This window comes from Ctenopharyngodon idella, chromosome 9, assembly GCF_019924925.1.
Source record: "Ctenopharyngodon idella isolate HZGC_01 chromosome 9, HZGC01, whole genome shotgun sequence".
In the NCBI taxonomy this organism is placed as follows: Eukaryota; Metazoa; Chordata; class Actinopteri; order Cypriniformes; family Xenocyprididae; genus Ctenopharyngodon; species Ctenopharyngodon idella.
Window position 1 is genome coordinate 15,335,622 of NC_067228.1, and position 12,304 is coordinate 15,347,925.

The 12,304-nt window shown below is 37.3% G+C and overlaps 2 protein-coding genes across 3 annotated transcripts in view; both read left to right on the forward strand.

Moving 5' to 3' along the window:
• Window positions 1–88: 88 nt before the first annotated feature.
• On the forward strand, window positions 89–6,675 carry hacd2 (3-hydroxyacyl-CoA dehydratase 2). The gene is made up of 7 exons (XM_051905296.1): window positions 89–309; window positions 2,203–2,320; window positions 3,053–3,071; window positions 3,559–3,647; window positions 4,700–4,821; window positions 4,897–5,075; window positions 5,256–6,675. The coding sequence occupies exons 1-7, from the start codon at window positions 185–187 to the stop codon at window positions 5,336–5,338; spliced, it is 735 nt and encodes a 244-aa protein (XP_051761256.1). The 5' UTR covers window positions 89–184; the 3' UTR covers window positions 5,339–6,675.
• Window positions 6,676–8,555: 1,880 nt separating this feature from the next.
• The window catches only part of adcy5 (adenylate cyclase 5), an 88,015-nt gene continuing 84,266 nt past the window's right edge, over window positions 8,556–12,304 (forward strand). Inside the window, exon 1 of one of the 2 annotated variants that reach the window (XM_051906330.1) lies at window positions 8,556–12,166. In XM_051906330.1, the coding sequence (XP_051762290.1) occupies window positions 11,240–12,166 (927 nt within the window). In that variant the 5' untranslated portion in view covers window positions 8,556–11,239. The remainder of the gene's footprint in view (window positions 12,167–12,304) is intronic. The other variant, XM_051906331.1, reaches the window with a different exon arrangement.

Consider the following 12,304-nt stretch of genomic DNA (forward strand, 5'->3'; position numbering starts at 1 on the left):
TTAAATGTCCGTCAATAAGGCGAATCCAAACTGTAACTATGTAATACACAAAACATAATTTACACTCTGTCCTCGCCAGGGGGCGCTCCATTCATAAGCACCTTCCATACATGTCAGCAAGGCCACACGCCTTTATTCACCGGGACCATTTGGATGATCCAGTTTTTCTAATGATAGTTCAGTCATGTCGGCACCTGCCATGGGGACCAGCAAAACAGCGCACAGTGATTCCAGTAACAAGAGGAAAAAGGGACCCGGCACGCTGGCCATCGCTTATCTGGTCATTTACAACGTGGTTATGACAGCAGGGTATGATGAAAATTAAATGCGCTTCCGTGCTCTCTGTTCGAGCGTGTGACAGTAAGAATGAATGGTTAGATTTCAGACAGCGTACTCATAGTGTTTGACAGAATCGCGGTTACCTCCCCTTTGAGTTTATATGGCATGATTTAGCACCGTTTGATTTGAAATTGAAATATGTTGAAATTATTCTGTTTAAACATTATTCAATTGTTGGCAACGTTAAGCCTATTAACGCCTATTTAACACGCCATTGAGTCTTCAGGGCTGGTTGCATGAATGCACTGTTCTTGTTTTTCAGTCGGTGGTCTGGTCATGTATGGAAGTACGAGTGAATTTACTGTTTTTGCTGATTTACATGTAGCAATACAGTTCAGTAGTCATCAGTTGATACAATGAACTGAACTGCACCTTACCCTTTGAATGCAAACCCGAAACTGTTGCACAATAAACGAATCGATTCGCTAGAACCAATTTCTAAATCACTCGTCTGGATTTTGAGATGGGGTGACATGTTGAAACCATAATATTTGAAACATTTTATATTGATGATATAATCTATATGTTCATAATATAAATGTGATAAACAGCAATTATTGAGTACAATCTATTTTATTGCAAATGTGAAACGTCGAAAGCGAGTACTTAAACACCGGGTTTTCATTTATCTGAACGAACGATTCGTTAAATCACCAGAGTTTTTAGTCATTATTTTTAGTGACTGCACTCCTACACAGAGTGATTAACTATTTGTCAGCTGAGAATAATTAGTAAAAAATATCACCACTGAAGACTCCATGACTTTTACGATTTTATAGCCTCCCCTTTTCCATGCCTGGAAATGACGAACCGTTCTTCTGTAATGGTTCTTTTTTAGCGATTCGATTAAATCGAATCGTTTGCGAATCACTCGACTGTATAGGAAGAACCACAGAGTGTTCGAACGAAGTGATTCACTCAGATTAAAGGGATAGTTCACCCAAAAATAAAAAATCTGTCATCATTTACACACCCTCAGGTTGTTCCAAACTTGTATACATTTTTTTGTTATGTTGAACACAAAGGAAGATGTTTTAAAGAATGTGGAAAACTGAAGTCAATGGTGCCCCAAAGTGGCCTCGTTACAAACGTTCTTCAAAATATCTTCCTTTGTGTTCAACAGAACAGAAATTTTTACAGGTTTGGAACAACTTGAGGGTGAGTAAATGATGACAGAATTTTCATTTTTGGGTGAACTATCCCTTTAATTGAACTTCCCAATGCGGTTGCATCAGTAGTAACCAAACCTGGTTTTCTACATTTTCGCAATGTCTGTTGGAGTCCAGAATTCAGTCAGGAATAGTTTGATGGTGCAATTCAGTAAATTCTTAGAGATCATTTCATGATATCTCAAATGGACTAACTATATTATATAAACTCTGTCCAGTAATGCACTTTGTGCATTTATTATTTTCAACCTGAAAAGCGATTACAATCCTGTGTGTTATGCTGTTTCATTTATTAACTTTGCCTCCCTTAAGTCAATCTGATTTTTGGTGATATTCAGATAATGATGTGATGCGCCTCTTCTAGTATTATGGTTTTTATACTGTCTTCATCATTTTATATCAAGAGCTGCACTTTTTTTTTTTATTGTGACAGATATGGTATAAGGTTTCGTAAAGGAAGGGAAAACCAGAAAAATTGTATTGAATATATTGTACATCAATGCATGTATATAGCAATTAATATGCTGGATGTATTTGAATGAGACTGTTACATGCCACTACTGTCCACTAACTGCTGTGTTGTTAGAGATTTGCATGCAGTCCCACGTTTGTGTGCATTGCGGAAATGTCCTCCTTTCTCAAAGCAAGGGCAAGTGGCACAACAGAGTTACTCTATGAATCTTTTCCTATCTAGATGGCTGGTGATTGCAGTTGGTCTTGTTCGAGCATATCTTGCCAGAGGAAGTTACCATGGTCTTTATTACTCCATAGAGAAGCCCTTAAAATTCTTTCAGACTGGTGCACTTCTTGAGGTGAGTTGTATGGGAGCTACAGTATATTAATTCATTCATAATTATGAATTTAGCTCTATTTTTTTATTTTTTTTGTTTGCAAAAGTAAAAAGTGTATAAAAATATATCAATAAATAATTTATTTATTTATTGCAAGTCGCTTTGTTTAAAAGTATTAATAATACCTCAGCAAGGAAGCATTAAAGGGATAGTTCACCCCAAAATGAAAATTGTCATCATTTATTCACCCTCAAGTTGTTTGAAATCTGAATTTCTTTCTTCTGCTGAACACAAAAGAAGATATTTTTAAGAATGGCGGTAACCAAACAGTTGATGGACCCCATAGTACTTTTTCCACTGTTTGGTTACCCATATTCTTCAAAATATCTTGTTTTGTGTTCATACAGGTTTGGAACAATTTGAGGGTGAATAAATTATGACAGAATTTTCGTTTTTGGGTGAAGTATCCCTTTAAATAAAAAAAGTGACAGTTAAGGCTTTTACATCATGTAACACTGAAGAGTAATGGCTACTGAAAATTCAGCTTTACTATCACATGAATAAATTTAATTTACATTTTTAAATGGTAATAGACTCTCACAATATTACTGTTTTAAATAAATGCAGCCTTGGTGAGCATAAGAGATGTTTTTCAAAAACATTAACATAACAATAAACATTCTTTATGCTAAAAAAGATATTTAATAGAGGCTGAGTGCACCTTATAATCTTTGTTCTTTGCTCTCTTTACAGATATTGCATTGTGCCGTGGGTAAGTGCACCAGCTGCTAATAACAGTCTCTTATTAATTTCTACTATAAATATACACTCAGCACAGTATATAGATCAGATTGTCTATACAAGGGAAGTTTTTTTTTAACCCAGCAGCGCCATCGCCAGCAAGGCTGCTGCTTTCTCTGCCAGTCTGATAGTGATAATGTGATAAAGAGAATCACTGCACCCGTGGAGGGTAGAGTTCACAGTCCACACCTCATTATCTGGGACTTAAAGCTTAATGTGACCTTTCCCAGTGCAAACAACCAGTCCTGCAGCACTCTCTGTCATATCATAACCGTCCTTACCCTCTTAAATTATTTTATTATAATGATCCATTTGCCTATTATTACGTCTCTCTCAATGTGTAGTATAATGGTTTCTATTCTGTCTTTATTTCAACTCATCACTGCATGATTACTTTGATTAGACCCAAATGACACAAATGAATAATCTCTTTACTTAACATTCTAAATTTTGTGAAGGAATTGTTCCCTCCTCGGTGGTCCTGACTGGGTTTCAAGTGTTGTCACGGGTGTTCCTTACCTGGGCAGTGACACACAGCGTTAGAGAAGTAAGTTCGTTTAACTTGCATGTGTTAAGAGTTATTTTAAAATGCTTTATATTCTATTATAGTATTTACTAGTATTTTTAAATTGCTATTTTTATATTTTCAGTTTTCATTTTCATTTTAGTTTGTTTTAATAATTTTGTAAATTTGTGCTTTTGTGCTTTTTATTTTTTAATATATTTCTATTTAGCTTTAATTTATTATTGATTTATTATGACATCAACTTCATCTTATTTATTATATATATATATATATATATATAATATATATATACATACACACATATAATGTATCCTATTTTAGCTTTAATTTAATGAATGAAAAGTTTTAGTTAACAATAACACAGATGTGTTACTAGTTCAGGTGACCTATAGTCTATTGGTATATTATGATTGGTATCAAGTATGATCAGTATCAAGTAATCATCTGCTATAAATATCTCAAAATACTCTTTATTATTAATAATGTTCCCTATGCCATAATGAGCAATATTTCCATGTTTGTTTGCTCTAGACTACTGCCATCTAGTGGATCTAATGGATTTCAACAGCTGTTTTAATATTTTAATGCTCATCGAGAGTCAAAATGAGTAGAATTTTAGTGTTAAGAAAAGAGTGTTATTTAATTGTATTCACCTTTTAAAGTTTTTTATAACTAAGAATCAGGTTTTGATTGTCTATCCCAGAGAAAGACGTCTGAGCTGAAGTGTATAGGTCTGTAAGTTATTCCTACGAGAAACCTGCTTGAACCAAAACTAGAGAATAACACTAATATGCAAAGTGTCATGTGTGCCTGTGTATGCTTCTGTTGCTAAAATAACCTTCTTTCAAGCCTGTATGTGTGTAGAGGCGATTTTGGAGCCTTTGACAGGCCTGAATGCGTTTTGAAGTGCTTCTGTTTCTGATGTTTTCAGTAGTCCATCTTTGTGTGTCGAGTAGCCTCAGTGAATTGCGATTAAATGGTAGCAGACATAACTGCATGGTTCTCGACTAAATTTTGCAGCTTGTTGAGATCTGTCTCTTCCCCTTGTGACTTAAAGTTCACTCTCGTTTTAGGTCCAAAGTGAAGACAGTGTTCTCCTTTTTGTGGTGGCCTGGACGGTCACAGAGATCATCCGTTACTCTTTCTACACCTTCAGCCTGCTCAACCATCTGCCTTACCTCATCAAATGGGCAAGGTGAAGCTTCTCAGAGTCAATCCACTGGCTTTTTATTTGTAGAAAAGTGTGTCTTACATATTATGATCTTCACAGGTACACATTTTTTATTGTGCTGTACCCAATGGGAGTGGCGGGGGAACTTTTGACAATCTACGCCGCGCTGCCATACGTACAAAAAACAGGGCTCTACTCCATCACTTTGCCTAACAAGTACAACTTCTCCTTCGACTACCACACCTTCCTCATCCTCATCATGATCTCCTACATTCCTTGTACGTTTTAACACTTTTTTTTTTTTTCTTTTTCAGAATGCTTTGTTTTGATATCTTCCATCCGTAAATAATCAGATTCCTCAGTTGAACTTGTGTAGCAAAATCTCTTAAAGCTCATTCTTGTCCAGTGAATGAACAGCTCTGTTCCTTTTAATGACCGTCTTTGTCCATGTTCCTCAGTATTCCCTCAGCTCTACTTCCACATGATGCGCCAGAGGAAGAAAGTTCTGGGTCACGTGGAGGAGTACAGCAAAGTGGAATAACTCGCGCCGCACACAGCAGACTGATCGCATCAAAAACGGAAACAAGCGGATAACCTTTAAAAGCCACACTTTACAGATTTTTTTAAAAAGAAGACAAGGCCATCTTGTCGATAAACAGGCCAGATATGCAGAATGATTGTTAACAATATTATTTTGGTCAAGAACTGTTAAGATGGTGATTTTAGAAATCCTGTAACTACACAAATGGCTTTTCCTCAGTTTAGAGGGAGGGGAATGTCGTTACCATACTAATACATCAGCTACTGTGTGAATTTTTTTTTTTATTATTTTGGATTCTAAATGTAGAATTACTGACCAAATATTGTAGCAAATATAATTCAAAAAGGGCATAAATACAGTTATAGCTGCATCTGGTGGTTTTAACCAGAAGAAATGTCCCATAATTCTCCTGTATTGTGTGTTCTGTACACTGTATTTCAGACACCTGAATCTAGTTTTCACTCAACTCATTCCTTTTAGTATGATTCATAACTCAAACTGTACTCGACTTTTACACTGCTTACGTTCCCATCATGATTACTGTTAGCATTTTCTTTGTTTGTTTTGTGCTGTGTTTCTTAAAAGGATCAATGTTAATCGGTTGTTTTATTCAGTATTGGATATATATTGTTGGTTTGTGGTCGTTTGCTCAGAAAAGAGGTGTATCGCCCAAAAAAATTGGCTGAGTTGCTGGATTTGGACCTCACAGTCAATACTACTAATGTACTAGATGTGCATTTCTGTCATAGGAGATTACAGCTGACACTTTAGGAGCTTTTTCAGCTGGTGATGTGGAAGTGCTTAGCCGGGAGAAGAGAGAGCTACGGGAGCGCATGCCGAGCAGAAGAGAGCACAAGCCTTGGCTAACGGGGGCCAATTGGATTTGAGTGCCTCCAGTCATGCTTCTCCAATGAGTCAAATCTAATAATGTGGAGAGAAAGCTGAGAGTCAACTAACTTAACGCTTCATTGCCTGTCTGCCTAATTGAACAGCCAACTTCCAACTTTCTCAATGCAAACAAATCTCTTATTGAAGTGTGAGCCACACTATTGCACAGAATCTTTCCAAACAAAGTGGTAAGCCTGTTCTCCTTATCATGCTGTTTCATGAAACGATTAGCATGGGATGGATGGATGCTTGTGAAAAGCTGGAGTGCAACTTTGAATAACACTGCATGTAAAAGTACCTTGGTTAATAGAAGCATGACCCTTAACTCAAATAAAAACGCCAACATTGTTAAGCTTTTGATATTAAAGATCTGCATGGGACCAGCAAACTTTGTATGAATAGTAATACGATGATATATATTTACAATAAACCATAACATGGGAAGCAAAGCTAGTTTGTGTCAATATAAATACAGGATATGTGCCTCTATAAAATCAAATGCATTTTCTTCCTCATATATTAGTATTTAACCTGTAGTGTAATTAGAAGTATCATGTCTTTATTTATATTTCACTTTATGTGAGTATATTTACAATTAAACGCCTATTACTTTTCCCCTAATAGACTAAATACATTATTTTAGTATATGGGGATTATAGTTGTTCACTCTTGGTTACCATGTTCATCCTTCCTTCACATGATGGCAGTAGAGATCTGTTTCTAACTCTAGCATAAGGTCTGATGTACTTGCTCCTTGGGGTTAATTTACTTCTAGCCATATAAAAACACTATCAAATATTAAGCTTATTTCACTAAAGTAACATTGCCATCTGAATAATTACAATAATTAACTTTTAGAATAAGATGAATTAATAAATATATCTGTTTAAAAAAGTTACTAATTATAAACCATTTTTTGTTGTTGTTGTTTTCACATTTTGAATTTCATTGGAACTTTAGTCCTAAGCCCACCTTAACTGATGTGACACTGATGTGCTTATTTTGTTATTTGTAAAATTTTGTAAAGCTGAATGAACACAGTTATATGCTTTCTGTTATTATATAAAATAATTGGTAACAATTTCCAATAAGATGCCATTTTTAACTTTAGTTAACTACATTTGTTAACATGAACTATCAGTGGAAAATACTTCTAGGTCTTTGTTCATGTTAATTTCAACATTTAGTAATATATTATTAAAATCAGAAGTTGTATTTGTTTTATTTAAAGGGTTAGTTCACCCAAAAATGAAAATAATGTCATTTATTACTCACCCTCAAGTCGTTCTACACCCGTAAGACCTTCGTTAATCTTCAGAACACAAATTAAGATATTTTTGATGAAATCCGATGGCTCAGTGAGGCCACTATTGAGAACAAAGCCACTGAACATCTCAGGATCCATAAAGATACTAAAAACATATGTAAAACAGTTCATGCACGTTCAGTGGTTCTACCTTAATATTATAAAGCGACGAGAATACTTTTTGTACGCCAAAAAAAAAAAAAAATAATGACTTTAACAATATCTCGTGATGGCCGATTTCAAAACACTGCTTCTGAGCTTTAAGAATCTTTTGTTTTGAATCAGTGATTCGGATCTCCTATCAAACGGCTAAACTGCTGAAATCAAGTGACTTTGGCGCTCCGAACCACTGATTTGATTCGTAAAGCTCCGAAGCAGTGATTTGAAATCACTAGATGTTGTTGAAAAGTCATTATTTTGTTTTTTTGGTGCACAAAAAGTATTCTCTTCGCTTTATTATATTAAGGTAGAACCACTGAACTCACATGAACTGTTTTAAATATGTTTTAGTACCTTTAAGGACCTTGAGAGGTTCAGTGGCTTTGCTCTCAATGGAGGCCTCACTGAGCCATCGGATTTCATCAAAAATATCTTAATTTGTGTTCCGAAGATGAATGAAGGTCTTATGAGTGTGGAACGACATGAGGGTGAGTAATTAATGACAGAATTTTCATTTTTGGTTGAACTAACCCTTTAAAGAACCAGAGCTAACATTAACTAATAATGCAGCTGTATTTTTATTAACTGACATTAACAAATATGAATAAATACTTTAACTCATTGTTAATGAGTTAATGATAACTAACGTTAACTAATCTGATCTTGTTGTAAAGTGTTACCAAAAAATTCTATAAAATCAGCTTTCTTATCTAATACATATGCACAGTTTGAAATCTGAGATCAAGGTTATTCTTCAATCCTATCTATATGTCAGAATTTTAGGTTTTAGAATTGACACGAGTTTTTAAAGCCTAAAAAAAAGCATGCTTGTTCAGAATTAAAGTGGGAAAAATAGCTTAAAAGCAAATTTCCTTAGGGTTTGTATCTCAGCATCTCATCTGTTTAAAGGATGGGAGTCATGGGACCTATGAAAAAAAACAAAACAAAACCGAGGAGGCATGACTCTGTTGACTGCAAACAATAAGATCTTTTGTCTTCTCAGACTGTCACAGAAAAATTTAATTCTCTTCGCATGTCACAAAGGTGCTGTGGTTACAGACAAGCATGATGATGAAGACGAGTAGGATATTCCAGAATATATCATCTTCATTTACAAAATCAAAACACAAGAGAAAAGCTCACCACACTTTAACGTGAATGAGAACCGAGAATAAAATAACTGAAACAGAGGAGTAGCTTGATATATGGTCACCTCAATCAATAAAATTCTTATGATGCTCCTCATTTTGTAAGTTTCTTACAAAATATATAAAACCTCTGCTACTTTGTTAATTTATGTTGTGTTAAATTGTTCTGAACATGACAACAAGCAAACACCACTGTCACTTACATACAGCTGTGAATGTAGACCCGCCCACTTATCCAAATCGCTGTGCACTGACACATAAGTTGACCAATAGAAACAATGATTGGCAACTTGTGCAAACAACTATCCAATAGGATCGCACGTAAGGCGGAGCCTGAAGATCATACTTGGTTGAATGGCAATACAAAGACAAGAAGCACCAAAACGGATGATAACGCTTAATCAATCCTCTGTCCTTCGGTCTTGAGAATCTGTAGGGAAAGGACGTGCAGCTCGTCCGGCACAGTCAATACGCAGCTCTTTTCGAGCAGGGCGGATTCGACGCTCATGTGGCGTGACAATTCATCTCTCATCTAGACGCCAGCGCTGATGATGTTGCTGCTACTGCACCAGGAGCTTTGGAGATACCTATCTGCACAGCACGGATGAAGACTCCTTCGCTAAAGGACACTTGTGAGGTCATCTTGGGGTGACGCAACTTACCATGCAGGAGCGTTGGAAAGCTCAGTTTTTCACTGCAATCGTGATCATGTAATCATCTAGTGGGCTGCGACCACATATTCACAGGTGTACAGCTTGTGTGGATCAATGCATCAATGCGCACGCACCATGGAGTCGTACTCTGCACGGTCATCTCTCACCAAACCACACTTTTGCGGACACTATTTGCTCCTGTCATGAAAACGTGGAGATCAAGCGTGATGGGCGTAGGGTCAGTTCTCATTGATTTGGACTAAACAACGCGGTTTTAAGAAGTGTACGAATTATACAGTGACTTCGGCTATTTTAAACTTTTTTTTCTTTAGAAAGAAATCTGCTAAATTATTCAATGTAAATTTAGTTGGGGGCACAATCTTTCGAGGTTCATCTCGTGCTAACGCAAATTGTCATTTGGCGCCACTAGCACAGTTATCGAAATGTCAGTTATCCGAAAGACTTTTTAAACTAAACACTGAAGTTGTGACACATTTGTGATATGTAAATGTATATTAAAGTGATACATAATAGTTCTTGTCATGCTTTATGGACGTATCGTCCGAAACTGATCGCAATGGAAAGCTCGCGAGCAGCGTACTGTTGTTATGGTTACCTCATCTAGCGAACGCGACTTCTGTTTGTTAGCGTCTACTCGGCGACAGGTGAAAATACGCTCTCCGACTAACTTATCTAACTTTTATTAGTGCTGAAACTTTGAAACCTATATATAGGCCCACTTACATATACTGTATACTTGTGGGCTTTCATTACGTTCACTATCTTTTGTTTTTATTTCCGCAGAAGGGGTTAGAGAATCGTAATTTGTACCCAGAGGTGGTTTGTGTTTATGAATTGAAATGTGGCGCACAATTACTCCCTCTGCTGTTTACGTCCTCTAATGCTCTAGCCAACTGAGGATGTGTCCCAAATGACTACTTTGTATAGCCTATTTAATTAAAGTCCTCTATGTATTTATAATGATGTAAAATTGATTAGCAAAATGCGTTTCTCTTTCTCAGAGAGTTTGACTTCAATCATTTTACTCAATTCACATTGGTCTTATACTTTATAAAATCAGTAAGCAAAATGCTACAATGAAAAACACTTCAGGACCACTTTTACTTTCTTACTTTTTAACGAGATCAACGTGTAGATCTCACAGGTAACTTTAATTTCCTTTTCTTGTTTTAAATCACCAGCTGACTGCAACGTTGTGTCTTGAATTGGCACTAATATAACATTTCCCTAAAATAATGAGCCCCTCTTTAGTGTAAAAACGATTTATTTTGGATCATATACATGATTTGACGTTTATATTTGTACAGTGTACGAATAATTCATTGACTTTCAGTGGAGTCAAATTTTGGAAAAAAAAATCTGTCATTGAACTGTTTCTGTTCGTATAGCGCCTGACATTATAGGCTATATTCGTGGCGTGTAAATCAATAATAATTTGATAAATAATGATAGTAGTTATGCATCGTTGGATAAAAACGGCTATTAAGCAGCTGTTGCTATGGTCACCTCCTCAAGCAAAGGCGATTTCCGTTCGCGAGCGTAGGTTTTTATAGGACTAACTTTCGTGGCTACTGAAACGTTATTTGAAAACATTGCTGAAACGTATGTTACAACGAAACAAACTTTGCAAGACCCCCTGACCTTTTCTTTGAACTAAAATAATTAGGGAGTCAAATCCCCATGTTTCGCAACCTGTAGTCATAAACTGCATGTTGTAGTCGAGATCATGTCCAGATCTAACAGCGTGAGCCCACCCGGCGCTGGCGCTCCTGTATTGAGGGGAGGGACGGAGCACAGATCCGCTTGGGGCGAGTCTGAGTCCGTGGCGAACGGATGTCCATACTCGGCCAGATCCTCCTGCAAAAAGCTCATACGGTCCAACAGTCGGTGGAGAGAGGACGATGACTTCGAGCGACAACCGGGCCGAGCCACGACCACCGTCAGCCGGGTTAGTTTCAGATCCAAGTCTGCTTGGCAAGAACACGGAGAGGAGAGTCGCAACAATAACCGATCGTCCCCGAGGTACCGAGATGGAGAAGTGAGACCCAAGTCCGTGGAGTTGGGTTTGGAGGACAGGAGAACCAAGTCCAAGCCAGAGGAGGAGCTCATGCCTGAAGTTAACTTTTCCATGAGCGAGTGCTGCAACAGCGTGATGCATATTTTCAAATCCAAGAAGTTCCAGTCGGAGAAGTTGGAGAGGCTTTACCAGCGCTACTTCTTCCGACTCAACCAGAGCAGTTTGACGATGCTCATGGCCGTTCTTGTGCTGGTGTGCGCGGTGATGCTGGGGTTCCACTGCGCTGGAGGAGAGGAGTGGAGGTACACTTACGTGGTTGTTTTCTCCACGGCAATCGTACTCATCCTCACGCTGATTGTCGTGTGCAACAGGAACGGCTTCCATCAGGATCACATGTGGATAGTTTGCTATGTGCTCATTTTGCTGGTGCTGGCTGTACATGTGATCGGTGTGTGGCTGGTGAAGCCGCGGAGCGCGTCTGAAGGCATCTGGTGGACCATGTTTTTCATCTATGTCATTTACACACTTCTGCCGGTGCGGATGAGAGCAGCGGTCATCACTGGAATTATACTGTCTGCCATACATGTGGTGGTCTCGTGGAAGTTAAACGAAAGGGACGTCTTTTTGTGGAAACAGGTGAGTTCATTCTAGGCTTTTATTACTTTATTGCTTGGATTTGAAGTAACCCTTTATTTTATTAATTCATTTCATTTATGTATTTATCATTTACCTGCATACATAGGCTACATATTCAGTCAGTCACTTAAGGCTCTG